Genomic DNA, 22967 nt, shown 5'->3' with positions numbered 1-22967 from the left:
TTTTAATTCTTATATAATTATCTTTTGACACAAAGACTTTTCATCCAATTTTCATGTGCTTTGTAAGATCTCTTTCAGTCATTTGTATTTAACACACATAATTCAAAATTTAAGACAGCATAGAGAGATAATAGGAAATTGTAAAGTATTGCATATAAATCTTGCATCATAATTATATACCAATTGCAGATAGAGTTATATTGTAAATGCAATATATTCATTTTTATCTACATCGAACGTTAATGTTACAGTGCTTTATGACTGATACAACGTAATGTAAATATATGTAATATTTTAGAAATATATCTTTTTTAAAATACGTTTGCTGCATTTTTGCATACAAATGAAATTAGGAAAGAAAAAAAATTTTATATCGTTAAATGTATCATTTAAATAAATTAATTTCTTTAAAATCTGTGTACGACCCTGAACTTTGTTCTAAAATATAGAAATTATTAAATTTATTTTTTAATGTTTCAGTCTAATTGTAAGTTCAAAATAATATGTTTAAATAAAAGAATAAAATTTGTAATTCTGTAATCAATTTGAATATTAGTTAACATAAAAATAGATGAGAAACCTTTGAAGCATACTGTATAAGACTTGCTAAATTATACTTAATTTACGAAACGATAGACAAACGTTACTGATTTTATTATGTTGTAGTAAAAGGTGCTGCAAAAGTAATATACTTTTTAATTTAAATAATAAGGCGTTGTGTGACATCAGTGACATTGACATTTAGTGCAATTACCTATTAAAAGATTGACTTTCTCGTAATCAAATTTTGTATGCGAACCAGGTAATGTTTTGATTTTTACTAATTTGAGACATTCGAAAAATTCGTTGGCTTAGCATTGACAATACTAATATTTTGTTGTAATCAGAGTACCTAAAAGTATCTATAAAAGAAACAACATCAACTTTGGGAAATAGTGTAAGGCAGTCAGTTTTCTTTATTGAACTATAATATTTCATATATCCTGAGATATTGTTACTATCCACATTCATACATCAATAACCTTGCATTGTTCAATTTTCCACTGTAACAGTATTTTATTTCATTTTTTATAAGCACTGTAGTATAAATGCACTGATAAATTAAACTAATTGCAACAACAGAAGAAAATCTTCCTTTCTTTATACATCGTTTGTAATTTCATGACACTGAGATATTGAGATTTATCATTACAATACATATCTGGACATCATTCGTTAAATAAAAACCAATCGACATAATAAATATAAAAGATCGTCTTTTCCATAAAATTTGACAATTGAATGTAGTAAAGTAGATGACAACAATTAGTGATTTGAAAGAATAAAATCTTATCTATAAAAATATATGTGTACACATACAATACATTTACATACATCATTTATATATATTATCTTTGCCACGTTTAAGAGATCTATTCGTGATGGGCATTCGAAATACGGTAACAATAAATTTAATTTATTCGAATAATTTTCATAACTTCGTTATATGTTCAATTTTTGAAATGGACATTTAGATAATTGAGTGACACTTACCAGAAAGAATTTAAATATAATCTAATATCTTCCACAGTTTTAATTAAAATCGAAAATCATGTTATAAAATTGAACTCGGAGACGAGTATATCTACTTCCATTATTTTTTAAATCGTGGAAACATAGACTAATTTGATCGTGTCCTCACTTATAATATTTTGATTATGTTTCTCATAAAATATATATTCATATTGATAGACGGTATACATATATGTTTTCCACACAGTTCACATGACGAACAAACAGTTCTTTACATTGATCTGATCGGATATAAATTATTTTGCCGACATTTCAGTTCATTTGCCCATTGCGATCGAATAAAAGTCTGAACACTGCATAAAAACTAATGTAAAATTTAATATTTCTCTCGGTGCACAGGAAACTTCCGTGTCAAAAATTTGCCACTGATACAAACTTAAGAAACCCTTTTAGTTTTGTACTTGAGAAAAATTTCATCGGCTTTGGCAGCGGTCATCGATTTCTGACGACTTCTTGATTTGATTTGAAAAGCATCCACGTATTTTGAAGAGACAGAAAATATGAGATTCGAGTTTAGCTTCTGTACACTAACAAGGGAGAGGCCTGGTAGGGTAGGCAGCGCTGTTAATCTATCATCAACTCCAAATGAACTGCACCTATTTTCTCATGGCGGCTGTGTTTTATGTTTTTCGCCCACGCCTTGCACTCTACGTTTATTAAAATTCCAGCTGTAACAAAATACAATTCCTCAATTAAAAAATAAAAAAAAAGACAAATATTCAAACGAATACATATATGAAAGAATTATGAAACTTTCTTCAAAACTGTTCTCACATTGTTTTGATTAAAGCACACAATTTTGGCTTGGATAGAACTTGCAGAATATGGAAATTTTTGTTCATCAATTATTGGTAATGTTCTTAATTACTGTAACAAAGTACTTTTTTTCTCTCTAATTACTTCCAATTTTCTAAAATTATATAATTCATATATGCATATAGATGTATAGCTTGTGGTACCTCCTTGTAATATTTACATTTAATAAAAACATCAATGAAATATTTTACACTTTCATTGGTTCAATAAATATTTACTCTATATATAAATAGTATAGAAACTAATAATTATAAATATATAATGACATAAATTTTTAAGTTCAATGAAAAAATAAAATACATGTTATTGTCAACATTTTTTTAATACTGAAAGATAACTCAATAAAGTATCGCTTAACTTTCAATTTTCTACTGAGTATAAATAATTCTGACACTTTATTTTTTAATAATATAAAAGTATCTTTTACAATTCATATTGTATATAAAACTGATACTTACTGCGGGGACGAACAAAATGAACAGCAACCAAAGGGCTGAGATATCCCTCAGAATTTTCAAAGGGGTAGAAGTAACCAGGAAAACCTCTTCGAGGTATGTAATGAATTGGTCCTATATTCTCCTGGTCCGCAGGATTCTCGCCTTCGCAGGAGACCCAAACCGTATTAAGTTGCACAGAATTATTTCCCTTTAAGCTAGTAATATGTTCCTTGAGGTCGGAAGGCATTTTATTTGGCAACGAATCCGTATCGTTGTAAAATTCTGGTTTCCAGCCGTATATCTGAAAACAAATTACCACGTATATTATTTCACCTCCCTGACAAGCTTTAAATTAAACCTAGAACTCAACAAATAAGTTTATATAGATTATATCGACGAATTTTTAAAATCCTTGTTTACATCACTTAATTTCTTATATAAAAACGATCCATTTTTATGTACAATAATATTCTTATTATCTGCATTAGTATACAAATTATTTCGTAAAATAGATTTCTCATCTCCAACGTTGAAAGGCTACTTTTATTTTCTACATATGATAATGGGCAGCTACAAAAGTATTGTATATGTTTAACTATTGTTTCATTGTGTTTGCACATGTGTGTGTCAAGTTTTATTGCGAATTTATTTACGGATTTTTATCCAAAATAAAAATTGTTTCCATCAATTCTAAGCAACAGGAATCAAATAGTTTAATTCCTTGTTTACTAATTTCAATAAGATGAAAGCAACGTATTGACATTTTTAAATCCTTTAAATCTCTCTATTTGTTTTTTGAAACTTCATCTGCTCATTTTCATCATAAGTCTATAAAATCCGCAGTTTATTTATAATAACCGTCCACAGGATTTTTAAGTTTACAACGTTGAAATATCACACACATAAAGAGACTGTGGATGAAGAAGCCCCAGGGACAAGGGACACTCTGGTTAATGACCTAGGTGAGTCAGCATGGGGACACAGATAGGGTGTCGTCAGTCAGATTGGTATCTAATAATTTATTTACGGGTGCTCTGTATCACATATTTCAGCGCTGCAGGCCTGAAAAATGGCTTGTCTAATTATTTTAAGCATCTGTTAAATTACCCTATATATCTTGTACTTATTATTTATTAGTAGTATTCATAATTCATTATTTATTATTTCAACACTTATACAGGGTGTATAAGTAACTCTGTTACAAAGCGATATCTCCATTATCGTTAATGATACACGGAAATGCTTCAGGAACAAATTGTTTGGTTCAAAGGGACACATGTTGTGGTGGAAATCATTTTTTTGTAAAGGTCATATTTTTTGAGATTTCAAGGTCATCAATGTTTTTTCAAGTGGGATTACATATTTGTATCATTACATCATGATAGCTAAGATCAAGACGAATCTAATAATGAAATAACTACAACAGAGAGATCAACAATGAAAAATTTATTGTAATAAATGTTCAAAATTATTTCCATTGACTTCAAGACATTTATTAATTCGATTATGAAAACTCTGTCAGAGCTCCATACTCCATATCAAAACGTTATACCAAAAAGCGTGATGTCTACCGAAAGGAACATAACATATATATATATATATATATAAACATGCTGGCATTTGGTATCAATAAACGTGTCCATATCTAAAAATTTCTTTATTTTTCGTACCCAAGGTCACATGAAGGTTATGGTATTATAGGTTATTAGATTCGTCTTGATCTTAGCTATCATGATATAATGATAGAAATATGTAATCCCATTTGAAAAAACATCGATGACCTTGAAATCACAAAAAATATGACTTTTACAAAAACATGATTTCCGCCACAGCATGTGTCCCTTCGAACCAAACAATTTCTTCCTAAAGCATTTCCGCGTATCATTAACGATAATGGAAATATCGCTTTGTAACAGAGTTACTGAGACACCCTGTTTATCTGTAAACTTATTTTCAGGAAGAGGTCCATTTTCTGTATATGTATAGCTTCTTTAGAACTCTACTTTCCATTGATGTACACAGTTTACTTGACTCCTGTTACAGGAATAACGTAAACATTGAATGCATTAAACGGATATTTTATTTTAAAACGCAGTATCTTAACTTTCGAATTTGAGTTAATATAAAACTAATTTTTAAAAAAATTTGTTATTTAGATATTTGTTTACTTTCCTAACTGTTCCACATAATTTATATTGGCAAAAGGAAACATTTTTGTGCTTGTTAGAACTAAAAAAAAGCTAAACTAGATAAAATACCAAAATGTAAACACATTTAAAAACGTTGTTATATTCTCTACAATTTATTGGCATTATTAGAAGAAAAAATACATTTACTTAATTTCTATTTCTTAAAAATACGTTAGAAAATTTTTATTTTGCATTGTAAGAGTAATGCATTGTATTATAAGCAGAGTGTGGATTTTTATGCAAAATAAAAGTTTGTTTAAAATTAATTGTAAGAAACAGAAATTAAGTGAAAATGTATTTCTTCTTTAAATAATTTCACTAAATTAAGGAGTAAGTAAGAACATCCTTAAATTTTTCGAGTGTCCTTGTTGTGTGTGTGTGTGTGTGTGTGTGTGTGTGTGTGTGTGTGTGTGTGTGTGTGTGTGTGTGTGATCGGCATTTTACCTAATCCAATTTTAACATAAATGCAGTCTGATTACAAACAATAAAGTACCCATGAGGGAAAGATTGAAAGCGGTTGTTTTAAATTATTATTAATTTATTTTCGTATCAACTATAGTAGGAAGAAATTGAAAAGTAGTAAAATTATTGAGTATCAATTTTTCATTCTTTTTTTAATGTTTTCTTGACAGTAAAATTTAAACAGAGTATTATTTTGTCTTAATTGTGGTAGCAATAAATGTGTTGAGGTTACATAGCAATTTTTAAGTTAATTCGAAAAATATAAAATTGGAGAAAGAAGGAAGAAGGAAAAGAAAGAGGAAAATAAAATTCAAAAATGGAGAAAATAAAATTTTGTAAGTTTAAGTTTGATCACTGAAAGAGCAACTGTTATAATATTGGTAATTTTTATAAATTAGGGAAATTGTTTGAAAAAGTTCTATTATTTTAAAGAACACACACGATATTGATTTTCATCAAACTTTTAAACTAAAATTAGACTGCAGATTTTATGCATTTATGCCAAAATTGAATAGTTGCAATTCAAAATGATAAAATGGTTCAAAGAATTCAAACATATCAATGTATTATTTTTAATTTATTTAACACTGATGAATAAAGAAAGAACTTACTATTTAATTTCTATTTCTTGCAATGTGTAGATAATTTTTATTTTGCATAAAAATTCGCGCTCTAACTAGATTACTCTTTTAACCTTTAGAGAGTATGCATCTCAGCATTGAAAAGTTAAACATTTTTATAGAAAGTTTTTCGCTATGTATAGTTTACGTGACCTATGAATTGGCTGATTTTGTAGGTGGCCACTATAGTGATCACTCCTGTCCTCTCTAAAGGTAACTGGGTGATGTTGATAAAATAAAAAATAATAGCTACCTTGTTGAGCTTGAGGAAAATGCATGGAGCGGATTTGTGATAGTTGTAATTATTCTCTTTAGTACACGGTTGCCAGTTTTTAACGTCGACGTCGCAAACCTTGCCGGGAGGTGGAGGTTGATTGTAGTCACATTTGTTAATGTTTGCACCAAGACCAGGCACCGACCCCGGTGTTATGTAATCTAAAAAGTTATTATATTTATTATATTACTTTAGTAATAGAAAAGTAACTGTACAATAAATAATTACAATGCCGATCAGTTTCACTTACAATCGGACATTAGGTATTACATAGCATAGTCTAACTTTATTTAGGACGAATAAATTAACTCGTTTGCATCATCAAATGAAACAGCGTGGTCGATGAAAGTTCGAAAGCTCAAAAATTTTTATTGGAAAAGAAAAGAAAAGAAAGAATCGATCAATATTATAACAGACCATTAACCATTTCACGTACTATCATACTGTATAAAAAAATTAGTCTAAATTGCTGTCGTCATTGTCAATATATATTTCAGTATAATAAATATCTGCGAATTGCTGAAATATGAAACATTTTTACGATTTAAAATGTTCTACTTAAATATAATATAGAAACTGTTTACAAGGACAAGGTTACGTTTCCTTCTCTCCTGAAGTACGAACTGATTGAAAGCATTAATAATATTTATTTATAACATAGAAAGACAGACAATTTGTTAAAATTGATCTGTCATCACTAACACGAAGTAACTTTGCTGATACTGTCTTCGTTGCTACGGCCTGATAAATTGAGGAATGTAAGCAAATGTATATCAGTTCGTAAACATAAGATTTAGAAGAATCATTATTCCCGAGCAGGAAATACAAATAAAATTGTTGAGAAATTAGGCGTACTCAGTTATTGCATAGCGATTAACATCTCGAAAATTAGTCTGTGAGTAAGCTGTCTAATTTACTTCAAATATTCTGTCGATTAACGTCAGAAAAGTGAATCAGCAAACATTGAGTAAAATTGTATCCTCTCTTTTTTTATTTTCAATGTACTTTGTCTAATTTGACATTTGGTAAATTTTTGTATCATTTGTTTATTATCACGCTAATGCTATTTCCCATTGGTGACTGTTAAACAAGGTTCGTAATGACTTTGACGTTTCAAAATAAGATAATGAAACAATATGATGCAAACAAAGACTTATGTTTGGCGTCGAATAAACGAAGTCTACAAAAGTGTAAATCTAAAATTACACACAAGGCATTCTCGAGATTTGGTAAACGTTTCGTTCGAGATGTTTTTGCAACATGTTCCTCTTAATCATAAAATAACTACAAATATGGATAAAGAGGCAAACATAATTAATTGAAGTTAGATTGCTATCTGCAGCACAAATACCAAATGACTGAATTCTACAAGTTGGCGCAGTGCCTAAGCGAATAGATTGTACAGTGAAACAATTTTTAAGAGAGAAATGTGCAATAACTTTTTAACTAACTGTTCGCCGCAGTTTACTTCCTATCAAATGTAAATATACATTAAATTATGCATTAGATTAACACATTGTCTGCCACATTGGTCACAACAACATTGACATTATTTTATTGGCCTGGCTTAGATATCAATTCTGATCGTATTATATTAAAAATAAACTAAACATTAGGATTTTTCGAATGCAAAAGAATCGAAATAGCAATCGCTATGATTAATTTTCATTTTCCAATTTTAGCTTCGTTAACTAAATTATGTTGATTTTCTACGATTTTTTTTGGAGTTAATATTTGCCAGACAATGGGTTAAGTGGTATATTGTACGTAGTATATGTGTTAAGTAGTATACATATATGTAAGACACAGGCTCGGGTCAGTTTTGATCCAAACTATAAAAACTGTTACTTGGCTATCTAGTTTCTGACATTTCATCTAAATTTTCACATGTTTCGTTAATGTCTAGAAGAAGTACTTTAAGAGACATGTTAAGAAAAATTAATGAATAAGATTATAAATAATTCTACACATGCTCAGAGTTATATTTTTGCCAAAAAGTCTGTCTCTGGAGAGTTAAACTGTTCAATTGTCTTCATTTAGTATTATGCCTTATTAACTTCAAGTGACACAATCATAAATTTTCCGTGTCACTCGAAATGAATATTCGATACAAATTCAGCAATAAAATGTGTATAGTTTTACTCTGTAAATAATTACCTTTTAGGAAAGATTGCAACGAATCGACCCAGTATTTGTAATTCTGACTGTCTGTTCCCCTATACCATATCAATGTACTCTCGACGTTCTCCAGTGGCGGTGTCGGTCTAAATCCTAAACCTGTAAACGTTTGTGTTGTATTAGGATACATTATTTATGTTCGAACAGCGGAGTCAGAATTCGTCCGACTGGAAAAATTGATATCTGAATGTCAAGTTTCTGACAACTAATTTCAATTTTCACATGTTTCGATAAAGCCTATAGAAAAACCAACATATCTAGAAAGAATAACATAAAGCATATGTTGAAAAAATTGATAAATAAGAAGATAAATGATCGCAAGTATACCCAGTTGTATTTCATCAGAAAGTTCTACCGTTCGAGGGTTAAAATATAATGACTGCACGTTAATCGTGCATTATTTACAGTCATATAACCGTAGTCATCTTACTCTGGCACAATGGAGCAACATGTCACGTGTTACATAAAAAGAACCGTAATTTTTCTAAGGTAACTTTTACCTTGTCTTTGTTTAGAAACGTGCTTTTTATAGTATGAGATTTAAATATGAAATAGATTACGTGTGTCGATCTATAACAGAAGTGCAAGTATCAAATTTTTCATTTTAATAAGAAATATTAGGCGCCTGCGGCTACATTACTCTAATTATTTAATATATTTTGCGAAATCGGGACTTCACGGTTAATCGCGAAAATAAATCGACGAAACTGTCGCGTTCATTAGAAGGCACAGAATTATTTACAGCAATCTACTTTGATGGCAACGCAAAATATTAATCGATATTACTAATTTTATTATTAATTTGATCATTTGAATATTAATAATTTTGATTAGAGAACAAGACGGAATTTATTTGAAAATTTTTACCTGGATTTGTTCCAATTATCGAACGTTCCAGCTGCCACCTCGGTATCCTCGGATCTAACGTTTGGAAGAATCCCCAGAAGCAAATTGCAACCAACCCAGCCAACACTCCGTAGAATATCAAGTAGAACAATCCTATTTTACCTGTAAAGAAAAAGATCATCGTTATACTCTCTAAAATAGTATAACAGGAACAGAATGATTCCTATCACTTTAAATAAAGATATTCGTATTCGTACTCTGTATAATTCTCGTATTATAATTATTAATTCTCTCGCCGTAGCAAGTCCGGGTCTTTGCGAACCCAGAGCTTGAGGGCCTGCCTTCACCGCTTGACGCTTGATGCCGTCTGTCATTTGTTTATGTTAGTGCGATAACGAATACTTTATAATCTTGTATTGTTCGATTATATGATTAATACAACTCTTCTTAGAAATTTAAAAAAAACGTACGGTAATAGTAATAATAGTATTACTACTACTACTACTACTACTACTACTACTACTACTACTACTACTACTACTACTACTATAATAATAATGATAATAACAACAAAATTATAGTTCAAAATGTTTGTATATATAAGATCGATTTGGACCCAATCCTGGGACTTTGCGCGCGTGCGCGTGAACGCCCAACCGCCGGTACTGCGAGGGTTAAGTATATCGGAAAGCATTGCCCATTCGTTAAACATAAATTTCCATAGTTAAAACAATAAAAAGTACGTAAAATATAATTATTATGCCATGTACCATACTGTCCATATATTGTTCAGGACGATAATTTAAAAATCCAACTATTAACTGATCAATGATCTAAGAAACGTGTTTGTGCAAGAGATGAATATGACATCGTGTAATTTAGATATACCAATTTCAAAAAGGTAGAAAAAGAGATTTAAAGCTAAAACAAAATAAAATAAACATATATTTTTCGAGAGATTACAAATTTTGTATAGGGATTGTATTAAACAATTACAAAGAAGGTAGCAATGCACTGGAAATAACAATGTTAATGAAGTTATACAATACAAATGTCATTTTTATTGATTTCAGTGCAGGAAAATCATTAATTAACAAACGTTCGTGACAATTAATTCGTACTAAGATCTGTTTCATTAAGCATAATGAACATTATTTAAAAGTAAATGGTCCTAAGCGTCATTTACCCTATAATCATTAAAGAAAATTCATATTTGGCCGCACAAAATATGTAGCTATATTAAAAATAATATTAAGTATCCATATATTTGAGGATTCAATTATATTACAAAACATAATCTGTTACTTAGTATTTTCAAATATTCACGCAGAATACTCAAAATTACAGAAATATTATTATTTTGACAAACTATGTCATATATATATATATATGTGATTTCACTGTTATCAGACCTATTATGCTAAATTGAAACACTTATTTTTAATTTTCTTCGTCAGAACAATAATACTTTTCAGAAATAAAATCAGGTACACAATGTGTTTTACAATTTAAATAGAAATAATTGTACTAGTTTATTAGCAATTATTACTAAAATTTTAAGACAAACTTCAAAAGTCGCGCAATCAAATGTAGCAACACTTGATAAAGTACTGCCCTATATGTATATTTGTAAAAAAATATACAGGGATTTACCGCAATTATGTGATAATAATTAAAGAAAATATCTAATATTAGATATTTCTAAATATCTAATATTCTATATAAAATATTATCTATTTGTTATGTGTGATTATCTATTGTCAAAATATTAAATATCGCTAAAAATAGTTTGTTCACTAGTATATCTCGCGCGCGCGCGCGCGCGAATCCATGTTATAAATTATTTGATAGCGTTAACTTGTTTTATTGAAAATCTCACATATAACCGTTCAAAAAAATAAATCTAATAATATTAAATAAATGTTTGCGTCTTCTATGCAAATAAATCTTGTTTGAAACACTATCAAGTATATTTCATTGTTCATTTAATATATAATAAAGCTGGTTGTTGGTAGACTTGAACCATATCTCCTTGGGGAAATACTATTATCACTGAGAAAATATTTTCAAACGACACTATGATTCTTCTTTACATTCTTTCCCCACCGAATAATCAATTCATCAATATTTCAATCGTGAGACTTAGTCTATTAGTTGAACGTCGTCCAATATAAGATATCGTGTCTCTCAGAATAGTGCCTGTTGCTTATAACCAATCAGTAATGCTAATTACAGAAAATTTGCAACTAGCAAGTTCAATTGACAATTGTAATTGTCGCCTTCATTGTTTTACGGGTCATGAACTTACAAAGGAAGGATGTAGCATGCACGCGACGTATAAATATTATACTATTATTTCCTCTTTCAATTTATGTGCAGTGGCGAGCATGGAAATAGTAAAATCCTTCATGCGCAAATTGCAACATGTAAATTATATTTTTTTTATTGAAAGTAATCGATCATGTATGTCATTCAAATATGCTATGATACACTTTCGAGTTAAATTTTCGAACTATACAATATCTTTTGCACAATTATACGAAACAGACAGTACATTCGTATACCTTCATGAAAATTCCTAATTTTATAGATTATTTTAGAAAAAATAAGACGAAAAATTCATATCTACTGAAAGATTCTTCGATCAGAAAATGTAGAAATTAATGTCTGTTCACGTCCGAGTTTCATGTATATTACAAAGCAGATGAATAATTAAAAAATCCATAATGTATAATATGTAACGATAAGACGTGTCACATCGGGGGGTTTTGTTTATGCAAAAAAATTAAATTCCATTAAAAATGGGAAAAATATAGATTTTAGCACGTTATTTGACTACTAAATGTCACTTTAGACTAATATCTATAATTGTAACAGAAAAAGTAATTTATTAACAATAATATGTTGCCACAATATAATTTTCAACTGTTTCCCACAATGCTGGGCCCTAAGACATAAAATCTATATTTATATAGAATCTTGAGAAAAATTTCAATGTTCGTGTACAAACAAAATTACCTATACTAATAGTTATGTATTGTTCGATGTCTTTGATATGGATAACCAATTTTTTATAATTCTGTTCGTTTTTTGTGCTGAGTGCTTCAACTATCTTTTTCTTAATTTCTAAAGAAATGTGTTCGAAAATCAATTGCAAAATCTGTTCATATTTATATATTGGGTTGGCAACTAAGTAATTGCCGATTTCAGTTATAGATGTCTCTCACTCCCATTTTTATGATATCCGTAAATGTTATATTATAAAATTATTATTATTATTATTATTATTATTATTATTATTATTATTATTATGTTATTTTTTATTATCCGTGAATGTTAGCAACTAAACAAATTGAATGCAGCGGTCAAGGAAAAGCGACCAGAATTGGTCAATCGTAAAGGTGTCATTTTCCAGCAGGACAATGCTAGGCCGCACACGTCTTTGTCCACTGGGCAAAAATTGATGGATATTGGTTGGGAATTGATGTTACACCCACCATATAGCCCTGATCTCGCGCCATCGGATTACCACTTATTTCCATCCCTGGACAACTCCCTTCGTGGTAAAACTTTTAATGATGATGACGCTGTAAAATCTCACTTAACTCGGTTTTTGGCCGAAAAGAATCAGACTTTCTACGAGCGTGGAATTTTCAAGTCGTCAAAGAGATGGCAAAAGGTCATCGAACAAAATGGAAAATACATTACAGATTAAACTTCATTCCAAGTAAAAAAAAATTTTTTATTTCATTGAACAAATCGGCAATTTCTTAGTTGCCAACCCAATGGATTACTTACTAATTCTAAGTCTAACCGAGGAGCTATCGCAGGCACAGTTGCGCGTATCCAAGCAAGTATTTATACGTTTATTTAAAAAATACAAATTGAAAAAAAAGCCCTAAATTTTCCTCACTACTTAAGTGAAATTCATCCCTGAATATATAGATTTTTATACAATATATGGCCTTAGCCATCCACCTCGCATGATGGAAAGCTCCAGGCATTCTAAATTTAATGCCTTTAGGAGGAGTTTCAACTAGAAAAATTATCATTAATTCTATGAGCTCCTTGTAATCATCCCTCGGTTGGGTTTGTTGTAGATTCTGTAGTGCCGTTTCAATCTTTTTGTCGACATCTATTACATTTTGTCGCACGAATTCATCTTCTATACCGGGCTTATAATTGTTTTTATCTGTTGAACTCCACGAATTTTGAAATTTTTTAAAAAGTGGTGTATCTGGGCCCGTCGACTTCTTCATTTTAATTTCAAATGCAGCACGTAAAATTAAGTCATAAATGTGGTGGTAACATGGCAAATACAGTAATTCTCCTTCCAACTTTTGTTCCAATAGAACGCAAGCTCCGTGTATTCTTCCGGTGTTGATTGCAATCGTATCAAAACAAAGGGCTTCTATTTCAGTTGATAAATTCTCGCTGACGCTTGGTCGGAACCAGTACCCGATGGCATGACTGGAATACCTAATAATTTTTTCATTTCCCCGCAACTCATAACTATCAGTAATCGTTCTATATTTTTCTGACTTATATCTGATACAAGTATAGCGTAATCTTGTAGGATTAAGTTTTCCGAGCATCTCTTGCAACTGTACTGCACGCACCAAACGATAATTATGTCAACATCTTCAAATGGATGTTTTATTTATTATTAAATCAGTTAGGTCATGGCCTAAACCTTCTGCCGCCGTTATAACGATTCGAACTGCATCACGGCTGCTTATTCTACAAGAATCTAAAGCAGCTACCAATTTTGGGTTAATAACCATCTGCTTTCCTCGTCTTTTCTTTGGGTTACTCGGCCCAGGTATGTCGCAGTCTTATGCCTCGGTGTCCTCATCGTCAGATACCTGAAACTCCGTCAGTCCTAACGGAACTTCCATCGCTTCATTACTAGACGATGATTCTAATTGTACCAAAACTAAATATACATATATGAGAGCATTAGAAATAATTTCAAAATATTACCATTAGTCGATGATGTCTGAGCCCGTTGCAATCGCATCTTCTCTTGTTTCTTCCACTCTACATGTCTTTTTTCTTTGTTTGCTAAATTGTGATCACTAGATCCCATCGAACGGACTCGTTCTTTTTGCCTTTGTTGCCGGTGGTATATCTTATCTTCGTCTTCAGAAATTATTTCTAAGGCATTCGCATGTGCGATGTCAAATAAACCATCTAATGAATTTATAAATTCCTGTTCTCGCCTTTTTTGTAGATCATTTCGGCGATTCGCGGTTTTGTAGAGCGTTCGTCATTTATTATAAACATTCTCCACTTTAGTTACATAATCCGATTTTTGTTTTACTGAAATTCTCGCCGTTTACCAGAAAATGTCCACTTCTTTAATTACTAACATCGAACTGTCACGTAAATTTAAATTGACTGTTCGCATATTGTAGAACAACACACGCAAAACTTGTCCGTTACTTGGCAACTTAACACCAACAATTTGTGATTCATAATGATCCAATAAGAATAACTTATCACTGCCTCTTGTCTCCATCTTATTCGACTCACTGAAGCGAGTGTTCTTGTTAGAGAGCATACGAAACGTATAAACGTAGGTATAAACGCAAAATAGTGGAAAGTTTTTAAAAGATCTAACATAAAAATTCCGGGGTTCAGTTTGTCAGGCGAAAGATTCGCAGGTAATCGCAGTAAGCAAAACCGTGCTGGCAGTTACTTACATTTCATATTGCAGTACTCTCGTACTCATATACACTTAGATTTTCCAATAAACTATTCAAACTTATAAGTAGATATTGTTATCAAGTAGTCAAGAAATGATACTTTTATTACATAATAATAACTTTTTCAGCGACAATGTTGAAATGGAGTTACGGATAGAATTGGAGTAAAATTAAAAAAAAATAAAATAATTCACGAACACGAAGTTATTACGTACTAAATATAGATTTTAAAAAATGATCTAAAATATTCTTCGAAATCACGTATTCTTTGTATACATATAATATTTTTCACACATCTATCCTATTGTTAGATTTGTTTCAAGGCGATCGGGTTATGTTATGCGTCCTGCACGTATTATGTAAAACACATTGATCTTATCAATGTACCATGAAACAAAATGAGAGAAACAATCATTTCAAATGTGTTAGGTATATATTTTTTTATCGCGCGCTAATTTTGGCTTCGGATCGCGCTTTTACAAGAAATGATTGAAAACAATCGGTGTGAATCGTTTTGGAAAAGAAACCGTGAAACGTGGTAAGGACCATACGCATCTGTCATTAGGATAAAATTGGATTTGTCGTAAACCTTCTGCGTATACAGCAGGCTAAAATTCTGATTACAAAAGCAATGCGCGAGAGACCGTTACAGCAAAGAATAGAATCCGGCGAGCGACCTTGCGAGACATTGAATCGGTACGTAATTGAATTGCTCCACTTGACCAGACGCTTTGATCTTCCTTTGAATTGAACCAACGATTAATGCAATTAACCTATATTATGCGGCGTGCCACTACGCGCTGATTAATTCCTTCATAGTGCCGAACGTCGACCACTCGTCAAAATCATTGCGATTTACTGTCGACATTCAACCCTCCAGGACCTTGATACAATTTATACGGTAACTTAATAATATTTTGAGAATGGAAGAAAGAATTAGGCGAAAAGATACGATCGACGAATCTTTTGCATAGGGTACATGTCTTAGTTTCTGTGCCTGTTCCAATTTCCATGCCCCCGGATTTAAAACGTATAGAAAAAGAAAAGTTTTACACACAATTTGATGATCTATATTTTTTTATGTTTACCTATCAACATATAAGATTCTGGGAGAGATATCAATTTATATATAAAGCTTTTCATTTTTTATGCGCTTTATAATCCGGGGGCATAGAAATTGGGACAGGTACGAAAATTGGGACATTTACCCTAGTCTTCGGTACCTTTCTACTGTAAACCTATTTCTATCGATTCTTACTTAATTCGAAGTTAATTAATACGATTTTACCGATCTTTTTTATTTTGTACCTGAATAATTATAAACTCAAAGTAACTTTTACATTTTTAGTGATATTTAAACAAACGCTTAAGAAAACATCATATTTGTATATTTCTACATTAAAAAAATAACAGAAAATAGAAATATACAAATATGATATTTTGTAGACTCCAATATTAGAAATAATAGATAATAGAAATATACAAATGTGATATTTCATTATGTTTGCGTTTAGATATCGGTAACAATATAAAAGTTATTTTTTGAGCACCACTGTATTCTTATCAAATTAATTTTATAATCTTTATAAGAAAAGCTTGAAAAGTCTATTGAGAACGAGTGATTAAACTTAGAAAATCCTTTTAGCCCTCTGTAGTAAAAAATGTATATATGCGTATAAAAAAGGTTATCTAATTTTAATATTTGAAGAGATTGAATTTTCTGTGATGTGAGAATTAAAAGTTGAACATCATAATGCATAATCTGAAATTAGGTTAAGAAACGTGATAAATTGGTATATGACTTCAAAAGTCAAAGTTACACCGAGTCACGAAGGATTAAGGAATTTTTACCCTGTGGCGAAAATGGTGTTGAATTAAAATTTTTAAAAGATGTCTTTCAACCCCTTTGGTAAAATTAGTATTGAAAAAGAATTTTAAAAAGTTATGTTTGATCTCCACGATAAAAATAGTGTCAAATTAAGAACTCCACGATTCATTTACAAGAACATTTGCACGTTTAAATCTGCACCAAATCAACTTTACTAATTGCCTATATGTAATTGTCGCGTCTGCTGAAATTGTACGTTTGCGCAAATGTTTGGATTCGTTTGTTAAATCACACAGAAAGATGATACGCGCGGAATCATGGCATTAGCTATTGTATTATGTTACTAACGTCTGTCAATGTAAAACAATATCTGTAACCTCGCGCGCATGCTGCGGGAGGTCAGAAACATTAAAAATTGTTGATATAAAATGGAGAATCGAATACATGCTATTCATAAAATCATCCATCAACATTTGCTTGAAAATGGAAACTTCTAATCGGATTTTTATCTTATTTTTTATCAATAGTATTTTATCAATATTATTTTTTTCCAATGACATTTATTTTACTCAACTCGCCTAAATATTATAGTTAATCAAATTGGAAAACTGCGTTCATACATAGTATTTAAACGTATCAAACTTGCTAAGTGGCACTTGTAGAAAAACCATGATAAACTAGTTATTATTGTAATAGAATTATAAGTATTAAAAAAATTATTATTTCAACTCAGTCGCTTCGATATTGAACACACAAACAAAGGACCTTTTCGACCAAAATATAACCGTACAATTACAATTATATATTTATAATTTTATTTAATAATATAATTTTGTAATTTTATTAATTCTTTTCAATAGGATTTTTTAGACACTCCTAGTTGTTTTTATAGACCTTAACGAAACACGTAAAAATTTTAATGAATTATCAGTAATGAATTATCAGTCTTTGAGATAGTCAAAGTATTATATATGTAATTACTGATAGCCTACCGCCCGATTGTTAGTGTTTTTTAGCTACAAATAATGGAGGTCTAACAGCGTATAATGGAAATAAAAAACACGATACATTCTTCAGGATTCCCCTAACGGTGTGCAATTAACTTCCCAAAAATGCAAAGAAAGATGCTAAGTAGCATTATAAAGGCTAACCGTCATATTAAATTTCTTCTATCTGCATCCGTTATATCTTATGGATATCGGCACATTCGCTTGTACCGTCTATTTGCAAGTACATATATTCACTCGTTTCACTGCACTAAATGTTTAATATTATTTGTATTTGCAAAATTCAAATTAACATTGCCAATTTATTGCAAACTCGAACACTGCTTGTAATAAATTATTTTATAGGATTTTCAAGTAATTTTTCATTGAGTTTTGAATAAAGAAAGCGATTTCTTATTCATTATTTTGTTATAGCTTCGAATGAAATTGTTTTACTTTATTGTCGATTAAACAACAATTTTTTCCTAATATTTTGTTGAGTAGTATAGTAGTAGTATAGTAGTAGTAGTACTTACGTACCTAAAGTCGTTACTGAGGTATTTTGTATAAAGTAGGTACAAAAATTACTCACATGTTTAAAGATCTTAGAATTAATACGTTAAAAAATAGATGAATGCACACACAAGGCGAAATTAAGCAACGCTAAGTATCTAAATTCGAGGTACTCTGCTTCGACATGAAGAACAATTTATGAGTAAAATAGTCAAATAGCTATTTTTTATGATCTTATATTTCACTTTTACGTTTAATAAATACCTTGACATAATCTTGACGTATATGTGTAACTATCATAATATTCGTTTTCACCTAGTTCAATTTCCGTTCCAAATTACATTCTTCATTTGTTTTATGTATATATAAATTATACTATGAAATTTGATAAAGTAGTATCACACATAGACGTTCCTTATATGCTGCTACAAACTCGAGATCCTCCCACGAGAATCAACTGAGAAAGCAAAAACAAAAATTGCAGGTCTCATAGCGTTTCGAAACAGTTCCAATTGGAAACTTGCGACTGCTGCTTAACGCTAAAAGTACTATACAAATCAAAATCTAAATTTTCTATTTTCCTATTAACAAAATTATAAACGTGCTTTTGCAAATTAGCTATAAAAAAATAACAATTAATGCCAAGCACAATCTTTATTATAATTCATTTAAAAAAAAATATTAATATTTAATTATTTTATGTAATTTTTTAATTTGTATTTTTTTTATAATTCTTTTTATTTTCTTTAGTCCTGGGATAAAGATGTGTTTTCACTGCGTCTCTCATTTTTGCAGAAAAGTAAACATACATCAATTGGCTTTTGAACTGTCCAAATTTGACTTTGAATCTTTACGTAAAATAAAAATTTTCTGCCTCAATTGCAGATAGGTGTTAAATAAAAATCTATTTTTTCTTTTATTAATTACAACAAGTTACTTTTTGGATAACAGTGTGCTTAAATTATTTTCATACTTTTCATTGGTCTTTGTATTTTTCTGCTCATTTTTATCATAAGTTCACAAAATCCGCGGTCTAATTATGCTATCTATAACTTCGTTTCGTATTAGATTCCAAGAAATCTGGTTTTGTAATTTCTACAGAAAAAAAGTGGAGAACGAGTAATTTTGGCAGCCGAATAGCTCCAGTGTTAATAGTATAGCGCAATTAAACGATGAGAGAAGAAAACGGTGAAACTTCGGACGTTTTCTGAGGGTTGGTGTTGCACGAAAGCTATAACGTGGTCGCGTGGGTGTACCCTTCGGAATGGCCCTAAGTTACATAATGCCGTAATGCTTCCATTTAACGTCAATTGACCTCGTTGTACACGTTTGCGCTAAAGGAAGTTTAACAATTGCCATTCAGCTGGGCAAACCGTTATGTGCACCGCGAATTAGCCGCGCTTCACGCTTCCGTCTTTTTCTCTCCCTCCATTTCTTTGTTCTTCTTACATTTATTCCAACCAAATCGATCGAGGATGTAGGTGCACGATTGCCAGGGTCCCACAGTCAAGTTATATACTTTTCATTGGTTTTTTTCAAAATAGTGTATACGATAACTGAACTGCAGATCTTTATGCAAAATCAAAATTTTCTGCGTCTTTTTAAGAAATTTCAAACAGAAATTTCACTCCCCCTTCAATAATTTTAATAAACTAAAAATATTTTTGAATTCTTTAAATTCTTTTCCTGTTTTATATTTCACTCGCTTATTTTTGTCATAAATGCATAAAATCCGCAGTCTAATGATAATAAATCCGTTTCGTAATGTTCCCATACCTCGGACGCACGAAGAAAAAGAGAGGATTCGGAGCATTTACAGATTTTTATTTTCATAAATATTTCTAACGCGTCAACTGCTGAATTCACGTTATTACATATTTAAGTAATCAAAGTACGCTAAAGTAATCGCAATAAAATCGAAGTAATGCGATTCACATAGTGTACCATTTCCGTAGAGGCATTTTTGAAAAATATATAGTGCTACCATACTTACATTTATTTTTTCATTGTATTTTATTTATTGTATCATATCCTCTTATAAAATGTATATAAAATTTTATCAAAGAGAAGTTGTTTTCTAGATATTATGCTATATGTTACATTTTTAAATAATGATATCGATAATATTTTCATTGAGAATAAACTCGCTATAATCTTCGCACGACAAGAGGAACGTGTTTACATTCCCCCTCTTATTAGTTGTAGTAGTGGAGCATCTAATAAGAGGGGAATATGTAAACACAAAGGTGCCCTCTTGTCGCGTGAGGACTATGCATACATATCGAAGCGAACGGGTGACATTATTAAGAAAATATAGGTAGAAATAAAAAAAAGAAAGCAAGTGAAAACAATACAAACAGATCAAAATTAAGTAAGAATATAAGTAATATAATAGTAATAATATAGCTAAATATATATTTAGTTTCACCTTTTTGCATATATGTATATTTGTATTTATATTTAAGACTGTGAACATGAAGTGTAATAGTAGAGACTAAGTATCTGTAAAAACACGAGAAACCTAAGTGCAAAAATACGAACTGAAATAAGCTAGCAATTATCAAGATTAATTTAATATACTTCACATGAAATACATATGTGTGACGTCGATAACGAACATGTTAATCATTGGTAAGTAAAGCCTACCTATATTTGTACTACTCTCTTATGGCTTTTCTACAACCGTTAACGTGTATTAGTCATGTATGAATGATACGATTCTTTGTTTATCTTTGAACAATTTTTGACATAACAAAGTTGTGTAAACTGAATTTCGTTAGCATTTGCAGTATCTACATTTAAAGATTGTATACGAGTGCAGTATCCCAATTGCATTTTCCATATTTAGATTGCGTTATTTTGAAAAAATCGTATTATTTATTTTACAAAACTGAAATAAAAATGCTATTATTTTTCAATAATTGGCAAGTTTCCTGGCATTTTATAAATTCGTGTATACCATATATGCATAAACATCCGCAGTTTATTCAAAATAAACTAAGTAAAGTTAACGTTTAATATAGGGAATACACCTTTTGGAGCTTACAAATTCTATTGATTTAAACAAATATTACATTAATATAAAACTAATTGCGGTTTTGCGTAGAAAGTTGAAGATATCAAGTGATTCTTGACGTATTAAATGAAATCTCCGAAATAATTGTTACTTGGTTTTTAGTTTAAATAGTCTTTTATATCATATGCCATGACAGAGCGTTTCGATTAGTCCTAGAAACATTTTGCATCTAATTTTGAATGCATTCAATAAAATCATGCTTGATTTTCTAATTGTCATATCTCTGCAGTTTCTGAAGCTAACATTCTAAGTCTCCATTTTTACAATTCTTCTGGCAGAAATGTAAAGAATCTCGCTTAACGTTTCTACTTGACATTTCTTCAATTAAAAAAAAACCTTAATGAGAGTTATGTTCAAGAGGTTTGCAGTAACCTACAGTGATGAATTTTTAAAAATCCCGACTTCCTAATTGCATGTGGTAATAAATTAGACCCGGATATAATTTCTGTAATCTCGACTAGTTACTGACGTGTAATAAGTATCCATGAATACTTTTGTATACTTATAGTGACTACTCTTGCACCTAATTATTATCTATGTTAAGAGGTAATAATTCTCATTTGTAAACGCGCGAAGCACAGCCAAGTATAAAATTACAAAAGAAGGTTGAGTAAACGTTTTCCCTCGAACAACCATCATCGTGATGACTGAAATTTTATTTATTATCCTCGCAATGCTAGAAACAACACTGATATTATATGGCATCAAAGTAAAACTTGAGGTGACAAATACAGCAAGCATAGAACGAACAAAACTGATTTAACGAGCTTTTATGTTTTCGAAACAGGAAGAAGTCACTTGGAGTAAAATTAGACGAGCGTATGGTGAGCAGGGGTCAAAAATGACTTTATTTTTGGCTGAAAACTCTTAAACCAGAAAAGAAAATGCTTCGATAAAAATGGAATCACAAATAGTGCTACCACTCTGAACAAAAATGGCTTTTTGTTATGTAAACACAACCGCAGCTAATAAATTCTGTCACAATGTAATATCAATATTGTGGTCTCTTCTACTTTCAAAAATATTAGGATAAATATATTTATTGTGTGAACACAGTCGCTGATAATAAATTGTGTAACAATGTATAACAAAACATATTGTGTAACAAAAAACAATCAATATTGTTTTTTACCTTTTACTTTCTAAATATTAGGATGCATGTACATATTTTTCTTATGGAATTTTATATCCAGTAAACCAGTAGCAGTTAATATGTAGTATAACAAAAATTCACCTAAATAATTATTTTCAAACACGAGAGTACATTATCTTATCAAATTTAATATTTACATTGATATTTTTCTAAAAATTCTCTAGTTTCAAAGCGCTGGTTTTAGCGTAGTTTAAACCGATTGTGCTTTTGAAAACCTATGTTTGGGAAACCGATCCGCACTTGACGTTCGTGTACACTTTTTTGTTCTACCTATCACGTTACACAAGTGTCCATTTAATTCTGTCGCTC

General features: G+C 30.4%; 1 protein-coding gene across 1 annotated transcript in view; it reads right to left on the bottom strand.

Annotated features, from left to right (window-relative positions):
• Nucleotides 1-924: 924 nt before the first annotated feature.
• LOC117229396 (sodium/potassium-transporting ATPase subunit beta-2) overlaps nt 925-22967 on the bottom strand; it is a 36885-nt gene continuing 14842 nt past the window's right edge. The window contains exons 2-6 of the mRNA XM_033485826.2: nt 9416-9556; nt 8528-8647; nt 6350-6531; nt 2847-3126; nt 925-2240 (exon numbers count right to left, since the gene is read on the bottom strand). Coding sequence (XP_033341717.1) covers nt 2137-2240; nt 2847-3126; nt 6350-6531; nt 8528-8647; nt 9416-9556 — 827 coding nt within the window. The 3' untranslated portion in view covers nt 925-2136. The remainder of the gene's footprint in view (nt 2241-2846; nt 3127-6349; nt 6532-8527; nt 8648-9415; nt 9557-22967) is intronic.

Source organism: Megalopta genalis, chromosome 1, assembly GCF_051020955.1.
Source record: "Megalopta genalis isolate 19385.01 chromosome 1, iyMegGena1_principal, whole genome shotgun sequence".
NCBI lineage: Eukaryota > Metazoa > Arthropoda > Insecta > Hymenoptera > Halictidae > Megalopta > Megalopta genalis.
The sequence above is the reverse complement of the archived record's forward strand: the minus strand, read 5'-3'. Positions and strand labels throughout refer to the sequence as shown.